General features: G+C 38.8%; 1 protein-coding gene across 1 annotated transcript; it reads left to right on the forward strand.

The window, feature by feature from the left end:
• Positions 1 to 7,499: 7,499 nt before the first annotated feature.
• LOC106320608 lies at positions 7,500 to 11,533 on the forward strand. Its single transcript, XM_013758985.1, has 6 exons — positions 7,500 to 8,144; positions 8,261 to 8,722; positions 8,813 to 8,949; positions 9,859 to 10,608; positions 10,697 to 11,434; positions 11,524 to 11,533. The coding sequence occupies exons 1-6, from the start codon at positions 7,500 to 7,502 to the stop codon at positions 11,531 to 11,533; spliced, it is 2,742 nt and encodes a 913-aa protein (XP_013614439.1).
• Positions 11,534 to 11,545: the final 12 nt, after the last annotated feature.

Raw genomic sequence — 11,545 nt, forward strand, 5'->3', positions numbered from 1 at the left:
TCCGTAGACCAAGTAATCTCCTTTCTCAGCGAACCCTTTCTAATATGCTGTTCATTTTTCGATCTGACTTCTCTGAACTGTTTCAGTAGTTGATTCAGCTCGATGATGAGCTAATATAGTTTCTAGCTTGAAACCCTTCCTTGATCAGACATTTGATTCAGCTCCCTGAACTGTTAACACACTATCATGTTCTGCTGGTAAGCCTTTCCTCAAATATTCTTTTTCTAGGTAACGTTCTCAAGTTTGTTACTCACAACTGTATTTTGTGGCTTGATGTAGATTCACTGTCTCTGAGATGTTGGTGATCAGTTTATGAAACCTTTCCTGGCCCTGATGCTTGCTTCTGATGGCTCACGAAGCACTTTCTGAGTCACTGTTTCTTTCATATGGGAATGTCTGGTGGCCCAAGGTTGCTCCACCTGAACCGGGCGTTCTTCCTCGGTTCTTATTATCCTCCAGGTGATTCCTCCTTCTTTACTGACACTCCCTGTTGAATTTGATTTCCCTTTTCCGCACACACTGACTATTTGTTTTCTGTCTGTGAGTTGTGAGGATGGAATCATACAACTTGAATCACCTAGAGCATCTCCAGTCTTATCAGTTCACATTCAAAAGCTCACAGCAAAGCTGAAACTTCTGACCAGGTACCGTCTTAGTTAGGAAATCTGCGGGATTGACATTAGTATGTATCTTGTTTAGGCTGATATCCCCTGCTTCCACTAGGTCTCGAATGAAATTGAACTTGGTAGCTATGTGCTTAGTCTTCTCGTGATTGACTGGTTTTCTTGCTTGTTTAAAACCTAGTTCAGCGCATATTTCCTTTAGCCACATTGCTTCTTTAGCGGCTTCATTCATAGCCATGTACTCTGCTTCTGTAGTAGATAGATCAACCACTGATTGTAAACATGACTTCCATGAGATAGTGTTACCTCCAAATTTGAATGCATATCCTGTTACTGAACGCCTTCTGTCTATGTCTGTTGCATAGTCTGAGTCTGAGTATTCTTCCACTAGGAGTGTAGAGTTCTTCTTGAATGTTAAATTCGAATCAACTGCTCCCTTTAGGTACCTTAGAACCCACTGAACAGCTTTCCAGTGTTCTCTTCCTGGTTTACTCATTAAGCGGCAGACATAGCCTACTGCGAATCCTAGGTCAGGTCTAGAGCCTACCATGGCGTACATTAGACTATTCAACAGTCTTATTAGAAACATTTCTGTACTCTTCAAGAGTATTTTAGTCCAGCGCATTTGCGAAATCAGAGGATTCAAGGTATGAGGTCCCTTCAACGTTTTCCGTGAGGTTCACCTCTTTAGCCTTTCCTTTTATGGATTCTTGATATAACTTGCACAAATGTGGGGGAGTACGACAGGTACGGGACCAATGTCCTTTACATCCACATCTGTAACATACAGTCTCACTTTTCTTTGTGGTATCCTCTTCGGTTTCTTTGCCTTTATGAGGTTGTTCAGATCTAACCCATTTGTTAGATCTAATACTTTTAGGATAGTAAGGCTTTCCACGTTTGTTGTTGAAACGCCGACCACGACCTCGATTGGTATGGTTTCTCCTTCCCGAATATTCTACCGCCGTAGCATTCACTTCGGGAAATGCCTTGGCTCCCGTAGGTCGGGAATTATGGTTTTTGATTAGTAACTCATCGTTCTTTTCAGCCAACATGAGTGTTACCATCAATTCAGAAAATTTGGTGTACCCACATTTTCTGTAAATTCGGGATAAGACGTTGTGTTCTTTGTGGAAGGTATTGTATGTCTTGTCAAGCATTTCTCCTTCGGTGATAGGGTTACCACAATATTTTAATTGTGCAACTATCCTCAAGATAGTGGAATTGTAATCTCTAACCCTTTGGAAATCCTGAAACCTCAGGGTTTTCCACTCTTCAAGAGCGTGAGGGAGATTGATTTCCTTTTGATTATCGAATCTGTCTTTCAAGGCTTGCCATAGTACGGCTGGGTCCTCAACGTCTCCATAGTCGTGAGTTAGATTCTCATCTAAGTGCTTCTTCAGGAAGATTATCGCCTCGGCTATATGCTCGGGTGGCGATTTGTTACCGACTTTTATAGCTTCAGATATCTTTTTTATTACAAGATAAGGTTTCACATTTGTGACCCATCTGACATAATTTTCGCCGGTTACTTTCAGAGCCGGGAACTGGAGTTTCTCGATGTTTGCCATTTGTATTTCTAAAACACAAAATAGTAATTTTATTAGAACTTCATAATTTAAAAACCGTTTACATTAATCATACAAGCAATTACAAGGAGAAGCGATGTAAATAAAATTAAACCGATATTCACTTTCTTTAGATCTCGCAGCCCCAGTAACCTTAGCTAGGCTCAGTGTGTCTCTCCCATACTTGAGAGTCGCCTTGAGTTGATCATACTTGTTAGGTAGAGAACTTAGCAGTAGGATAGCTTGAACTTCCTCTGATACTTCAACTTGCAGATTATTTAAATCTGCTACTAGCTTTAGGAAGTCATCCACATTCTCATCAATAGATTTTGAATCAGTCATCTTGAAAGTGTAGAACCTGAGCTGTAGATAAATCCGGTTGGGTAGGGAAGTCTCTGTGTACAAATTGTTCAGTGTACTCCACATTGCAGCAGCAGTCTCACAATGTTGGATTTTCCTTAAGACATTGTTCCCAACATTCAGCACAATCAGGTCCTTGGCTTTCTCTAATTTTTTGAATTTTGTAGGATCAATTGCAGGTTTAGGTGCAACAAGTCCAGCTAGTCCCTTTCCCATGTCCTTCATGGCAGACTCGGGTTCATCCTTTGTGTCTGGATCATCCTTTAAAAGCTTCTCATCAGTGAGAATAGCTTTCAATCCGAGCACTCCAAAGTGAGCAAGCATCCTCACCTTCCATAGAGCGAAATTACCATCACCCTCGAACCGATCTATCTCCACGCGTTCCTTCGACTTCATCATTTAACAGGTACTGGATATGTCTCTCTCTCTCTCTCTCTCTCTCTCTATCCTAAGCAACCTTAATGTAACCCGGGAGCTCTGATACCACTTGTAGAGATTATTAGCTTAGGTTACTTAGGTTAGAAGTTATCTTGACTTAGGTCTAGTACTGAAAGTAAAGACACAAACGATTTGACGAGTTCCCGGCCTCTATCACAATACGTCTCATGGGAGAACTCCTGCTCCCAAAATCCACTAGATCAAAGAGTCTCTAGGAACACCAAATCAGTGTGCTAGATAGTTTGGTTACAATAAGATCACCTCAATGTAGCTAGGAAATACAAAAACCTTATAATGAGACAATAGTCTTAAGCCTAAGCTATTTCTCCTTGTTGAAGTCTCCTTTCCCTTGCTACTGTGACTTGCTGATTGATATCTATCACTGTAACCTGCTGTCGTTGCTTGTACTTGCGTTAACCCTAATCACCCATACTAACATTGATATATATGTATATATATATATGTTTCAACGTGATCAGGTGTTGCGGCTGGAGTGGGCCTGTGAGTTGTCTTGGCCCATTAGGAGTGCTGCTGCTGGTCCATCTGGATGTGGCAAAGTCCAAACCTTCACAACTTCCCCCGCTAGCTTCCCAACAGAACCCGAATCAATACAGACAGAGCCACTTCCAAAGGGCAAAGGAGAAGAAAAAATAACCAAACAAGGAGCAGAGGAGACTGCATCGTAAGATACTACTTTACTAAAAATACCATGGATGTAGCTAAGTAATAAATTATACAGAGAGCCGTGCTCACTTGAAGAAAAAAAAAGAAACAATCACTTAATAAGTAAAAAGTTAGATTAAAATGAAAACATGATTTTTCAAGAAATCAATTACAAAATATGGAAACAAATTGTTAATTTCTAATAAAAAGGTGTATATCAAAATATTTAAAGCACAATCTTTCTTAGGATTATGCCCCTGACTTTTCCAATTAATTATAAAAATTTCCATTACCTTTTTCAATTGTGTTTAATGGTTTTCGGAAATTAAAAGCCCAACACATTTGATTCTGTCCAACAAACAAAACAGCCCAATGTAAAGAGCTTGGTTTGTATTGAGAGATACTTTATTTTTTCAGATTTACTTCGGACACAATTTCTCTTCGAAATAAACAGATCTATCATCAGATTACACATGCAACATTATCTGAAAAGTAAAAAACAGGAAAAATTAAGTTCGTAAAAAAAGTTTTTAAGCGCGTATGATATAATGATCAACAAAACGATTGGATTCGTGTTATACCTTCGTAGATCGGTGATGATGGATCATGTTGCATCAGTTCTTACTTTACTATTTCCAGAGAGAAGCGATATTTTTTAAAGATTATTCAGGAAAGTCAAAAATACAACATTCTCTTTTGTCGGTTTTAGGATACTTAAACTTGTTTTGGGTTGGGTTATAGAAAACAAAAGTTGGTCGTTCATTTGTAAGCCCAACTTACCGGTAACCCTTCATGTAATTTTATTTTTGATCTTATAGGCTTTAAAGCTCAGGTTTTACTTTTTTATATTCGTTAACATAAACATGGATAATTTTTGTACTTATTAAAAATGGTTATTTTTATGAATTAATTTTAAAATGGTTCTTATTTTGTATTATAAATGTTAATTTTAAAATAAAAAATCTTGATAGTTTTCGGGAAGTTATTATATATTGTAAGAGTTTTAAATATAATTTATATTCATTATTAAAATCAACTTCAATATAAATGGATTTATAAAAGATAAGATATATTACTGTGTAAGATACGGATTTGTCAATACAACGAAATCACAAGAATATTATATGTTAAATATTTAAATTTAGCCGATTTTGTTTTAAAAATACAAAAATGTGATTTTTAACCGTATTATCCAAAAAACAGGTACCGAACCAGCACCAAATTAAACTCGAAACTTTATTTGATTTTTTAATATTTTTATCCCAATGAAACTGAGAGCTAATTAATTAATCCGAAACCAAACCTAAATTCACAAATAATCAAACGGTCCCTATATTTCTTAATTCGAAAAAAAAATCACAACCGACACCGAAAACCAAAAAAATAACAAATTACAGTCGAACTGAAAATTGAACGCATGTGCCTAAACATATTAGTGATCAAATAGATGGATTAATAAATTTGTCAACGAAAAATATCCTGCGCTTTGAGAGCGCGGATCAAAATCTAGTTTTCCTTTAAAATTCTAGATGAAAAAAATTTATTTTTCCTATGATTCTCTCACAGCAAACTAAAACAATAAACTACAATAACTTTTTCTTGGGCATATGTAAGTGTGTGCACGGCTCTGCTTCTACGTTTACTTTTTTTTTGCCAACTATTATTTTGTTAATGGGTCAAGCCCAACAAACCCAAAAAACATTAAACATAAAGCATAAAACCTGGAACAAATGGCAAACTAAACATGGGCCTTAAGCCCAAATCACAGACCATGCGGTGCCTCACATTGCTATGCGTCCAGAAACTCGTAAGGCCGCCCACGTGTTAAAAACGAGACATGCGTCACCCAATCACCACATCGTAACCCAATCTACGAGGCTCGCGCTTATACGTTTACTTATTAGTGTTAGACATAAATTAGTTAACAAAAGTATACTTGGTAAGAGTAATACGCCGAATGCTGACTTACGGTCTAGAAACTCGTATTGCCTAATACAATAAAATATTCAGGACAAATATTTTTTTTTTCTGATAACTAAGGATAACCATCCTTCTTTTTTGTTTGGTAGGAGTTAAAAAAATACTCCATTGATCCTTTCAAATTTTAAGAGTTATACATGATTTTCTATTATAACATGCTCAAAGTAGAAAGTGGTAAGGCTAACACATTCGACACACTTTACAGTAAACAAGCACCTGAAACCAGAACTTTTGACTTTTATACGTTGTAGCTGTTATAAGATAAACTTTGAAATGATCCTCCACTCCTTTACCAACTCAAGCACTATGATCATCTACTCATCAAGCACTATGATCACCCACTCATTTACCAAATCAAGCACCATCTTTGATATTTTATGTATTGGTAGGGATTCTGTCCGAGGATTTTCAAATTATTTACAAGGAAATGTTATTCACTTATTTAAGTTTTTTATTTAATTATTCACGCCAAAAACTCTCCACCAATGACATTCTTCCTTTTCTAAATCATTCCAGAAATCTCGGCATATATTAAAGGTCCATCGTGAATCTCACCTATGAAGACAGAAATAAGGCCCATCTCATATTCATTTTTGATTTTTATTTTTTTTTCTGTTTATTTTTTTTTTCTATTTCTTTTATATCGAACAACTATTTTATTACTCAAACTAGAAGTGTTCTGGATAACCAGACTTGATGTTATAAAATAAAATATTTAAAAATATACAATTCCCCGCGTTTTAATTTTTTTTGCTAACCAATTTAAAGGATTTACACATGTCCTTTAACAAATGCAAATATAAATAAAATGAATACAAATTTTGAAAACTTCTATTATTAATTATCATGTATTCATAAAAAAGTTTGTTGTTTTACTGTAAACACACAATTAATATTAAAAAAATTAAATATGAGTTAATATATTGTAAGAGGCAGAGGATCATGATCCGAAGTGATGTCAGTCCACTAAGACATGTATAGAGTAAGTGAGAAGCATATTTCGATTTTGAAATATACAAGCATCTATATTGTGAATACAATATAATAAGGAATGTATTTATGTAATTAGATATTCATATCATCTTTAAATTATAACAAAAATGTTAAATCCCGCGTTTCCTAATAAAATATTATTTTTAATTAATTGATCTCTTGTCCTTTGTAGTTTCACTAATAACCGATTTATTTTATCTTAATAGTTAATATTAAATTCAATTTTTTTTTATTAATGTAAATAAACTCCATTTTTTTGTGAATTCCACATTCGTCGTTTTTGACTTCTTATAAATCTTCATCAATCACCACATATTACATAGATAGACACTATTAGATATGATGAAGAAGAAGAAGATGTGAGACAAAACAGAGTTGAAAGAGAACTATGTAGTTATGAAAACCGAAGTGCCTGTGGAGCTGCACCGAACAGATCATCAAGAGTGGACATACACATCAAGAGTCAATATCTATTGGAGAAACCTCAACAGCTTTAGTATTTTTGTGTTGTTTTTCCAAGATCAATATTAGATATCAGAAGGTAGGCTAAGACATAACAATAAGCATGAATGAGAGACTAATTAAAAGCAACAGAAAATGTGTTTCTCTAGATAAAGAGTATTAGAGATATCACAGAATATTTCATTACCTATAATTTCTCCTCCATATTATTCTCATTAATTGTAATTATAAGTGATTGCCTTGCACGTCACTTCTCCTTCATGTATATATGTAACTCGTTCCTTGTCAATAATACATCATCTCTTCAATACAATTCTATATGGTATCAGAGCATACGATCTAAACCTTTTTTTTTTCCAGCTACTTTTCTTACCATCATCTCCTCTTTTCTCTAACTGATCTCTCACCAACAATGACTGCGCCAAACAACTCTTCTGACACCATCGTCACAACTCTAGGTTCTCTTCTCAACATCAACACATCAAACATCACCAAGCTCAGTGCCTCCAACTACCTAATGTGGTGTCGCCAAGTTCATGCCCTCCTTGACGGGTATGATTTAGCCTCTTTTGTTGATGGCTCGAAACCTATTCTCCCAGAGGTCATCACTGTCGATGGACAGGACACTCCAAACCCAGAATATGTGTTCAACAAACGTCAAGACAAGCTCATCTACAGTGCACTTTTAGACGCCATATCTCAATCCATTCAGCCGTTGCTCTCCAAAGCTAACACCTCTGCTGAGATCTGGACCACTCTCGCCTCCACCTATGCAAATCCTAGTCGTGGTCACATCAAACAGATCCATAATCAACTGAAAAACTGGAAGAAAGGCACGAAATCAATCTCAGAATACCTTCAGGGTGTCTCAACCAGAGTAGACGAACTAGCCTTGCTTGGTAAAGTGTTTGATCTTGAAGATCAGATTGAGTTTGCTCTTGATGGACTCCCAGAGGAATACAAGCAAATCTCCGACCAGATTGAAAGTTGTGATAACCCACCAACTTTCAACGAGCTCCATGAAAAGCTCTTGAATCATGAAGCTAGACTTCTCTCAGTTCGGAGGAATACAAGCAAATCTCCGACCAGATTGAAAGTCGTGATAACCCACCAACTTTCAACAAGCTCCATGAAAAGCTCTTGAATCATGAAGCTAGACTTCTCTCAGTTCAGACCTCACTGCCCTATCCGGTCACAGCTAATGTAGCAACCAACAACTACCGTCCCCCTCAGAAACACAACAATCGCAATCAGCAGTGGCAACAATACCAGCAGCACAACCCAACTGGCAACAGAGCCCCGCGTCCGTACCTTGGCAAGTGTCAACTTTGTGGTGTTCAGGGCCACAGCGCACGCCGATGCAACCAGCTGTCTCAGCAGGCAGGTCTCCTCTCCACGCCAAAAACATGGCAACCTAGAGCTAACTTTGTGGCTCAATCACCACACCCATGGCTGCTAGATTCAGGAGCTACTCATCACATAGCTTCTGATCTCGCAAATCTCTCTCTGCATCAGCCATATACTGGTGGTGATGAAGTCGTTGTTGGCAATGGTGCTGCTCTTCCGATAACACAAACCGGTTCTACTCTCTTATACTCCTCCACTCGTCCTTTGCATCTAAACAATATTCTTTATGTCCCTGCAATACATAAGAATCTGATATCAGTCTATAAGCTATGCAATGCTAATCAAGTGTCGGTACAATTTTTTCCTTCATGTTTTCAGGTGAGGGATCTCAGAACGGGGGTCCCGTTACTCCAAGGCAATACCAAGAATGAGCTTTATGAGTGGCCCTCTTCCTTACCAATCGCCTCTACCTTCCACACAGCAACCACAAACCTCAAAACCACTATCACTGATTGGCATTCAAGACTAGGCCACCCAGCTTTTCCTATTCTAAAAACTATTTTATCTAAGTTTTCTTTACTTTTCTCAAATTCATTGTCGCAATCCTTTTTCTGCAGTGACTGCTCTATCAATAAAACTCATAAACTCTCCTTTTCAGAAAGTTCTATACACTCAAACCGTCACCTCCAATATCTATTCTCAGATGTTTGGACCTCTCCTATCCTATCAACTGATAATTTCAAGTATTTTTTAATCATTGTTGATCATTTTTCCAGATATATCTGGTTCTACCCTCTTAAACTAAAATCTCAAGTCAGAGAAACCTTTATTCGCTTCACTGCTCTTATAGAAAACAAACTTCAAACAAAGATTGGTACCTTTTTTTCAGACAACGGAGGTGAATTCCTAGCTCTCCGAGACTTCCTCGCCTCCAAGGGTATCACCCATCTCACATCCCCTCCTCACACTCCCGAGCATAACGGCCTTGCTGAGAGACGAAACTGACATATTGTCGAAACCGGTCTCACACTCCTCACCAAATCCAATCTCCCAAACACCTACTGGTCATATGCCTTCTCCACTGCTGTGTACCTCATCAACAGAATGCCAACCCCTGTGCTCTCCAATCAATCGCCCTATCAAGTCCTTTTTCAAACATCACCAAATTACTCCAAACTAAAAATATTTGGTTGTCTTTGCTTCCCTTGGCTAAGACCTTATACCTCCCACAAACTAAATCCACGATCTATTCCTTGCATATTTCTTGGATACTCTCTCACCCAAAGCGCCTACATATGTCTTGATCCAAACACAAATCGTGTTTATGTATCCCACCATGTCATCTTCGACGAATCAACCTTTCCCAATCCTGTCCGTCGCCCTAGCTCCCCTGAAACCACCGCTTAACACGCTCCATTCTTCAGCCCATCAATCACTCAAATACCTTTCGAAACCCCACCACTCACACAAGCTCATCTGGCACCCTTAGGAGACGCGGCACCTTCGGCCTCTGATTCAGCACCTGATAACCATGCGAGTAACTCTCCCTCACCGGCAACTCATCAGCAACAACCTGGAGCTCTTTCTCCTCTACACGTCTCTGACAATAACGATGACTCTGGTATGTTGGGCTCAGAAAACTCAAATGGCCAGTCCACTGCTTCTGAAAATTCAAGCCCAAACTCGCTGGCCCAACAAACAAGCTCAACTCAAGACTCGGCCCAACAGTCATCAGGCCCATCATCAACAGGGTCACAGCGCATCTCACAGCCACAGCCAGAGCCGTCTTCCTCGTCGACGTCTTCTGATTCGATTCAACCCCAAAATCGACATCAGATGAAGACACGAGCTAAGAACAACATCAGGAAACCAAATCAGAAGTATGGTCTTGCAGCTCTCCTACTGTCTGGTGGCGAATCAGAACCAAGAACAATTACACAGGCGCTCAAAGACAATAAATGGCGTAGTTCTGCTTCTGCTGAGTTCGATGCTCAAGTTCGGAACCACACTTGGGATTTCTTGCCTCCATCCCCTGGTCTCAATGTGATTGACTGCAGATGGCTCTTTCGGATCAAATACCTACCTGATGGCACATCGATAAATGCAAGTCACGTCTCGTCTCCAAAGGCTATAACCAACAAGAAAGTATCGATTACTTCGAAACATTTAGTCCGGTTATTACGATCCGTACGGTGTTGAATGTAGCTACTAGCCGCAACTGGTGTCTAAGACAAATGGTATCAATTACTTCGAAACATTTAGTCCGGTTATTACGATCCATACGGTGTTGAATGTAGCTACTAGCCGCAACTGGTGTCTAAGACAAATCGACATCAACAACGCATTTCTTCAAGGAAACCTAACCGAGGAAGTCTATATGCGCCAGCCTCCAGGCTTTGTCGATCCAGACAAACCACATCACATCTGCCGTTTGAACAAAGCCATATACGGCCTCAAACAAGCTCCGAGAGCATGGTACGTTGAACTCAAGACTTTTCTTCTTCAGCTTGGTTTCCAAAACTCTGTTGCAGATACAGCTCTCTTTGTGTTACAACAAGGAGACACGCTTACCTACTTACTCGTCTATGTCGACGACATAATTGTCACCGGCAACAATCAACACTTGGTCGAAAGGATACTCAAGGCTTTGGCATCACGGTTTTCTCTAAAAGACATGGGAGAACTTTCGTATTTCTTAGGCATTGAAGTCATCAAAACTTCTCAGGGCCTGCATCTCAGTCAAAGAAAATATATCTTGGATTTGCTTCACAAGATGGATATGCAAGATGCAAAACCAGCTCCAACACCGATGGCTACTGATCCGAAGCTTACACTTGCTGGAGAAAAACACAGCAACATGACCGAGTACAGGACACTAGTAGGCTGTCTCCAATATCTTTCTTTCACTCGTCCAGACATCGCCTACGCCGTCAACAAGCTCTCTCAGTTTATGCATTCCCCTACTACAGATCATTGGCAGGCAGCAAAAAGGGTACTTAGGTATCTCTCAGGCACATCCACATTCGGTCTCTTCTATAGTAACTCGAATCCTCTCTCTCTACATGCTTTCTCCGATGCTGATTGGGCAGGAGACACTGATGACTACGTCTC

The sequence above is a fragment of the Brassica oleracea genome, unplaced genomic scaffold, assembly GCF_000695525.1.
Source record: "Brassica oleracea var. oleracea cultivar TO1000 unplaced genomic scaffold, BOL UnpScaffold00977, whole genome shotgun sequence".
NCBI classification, from domain to species: Eukaryota; Viridiplantae; Streptophyta; class Magnoliopsida; order Brassicales; family Brassicaceae; genus Brassica; species Brassica oleracea.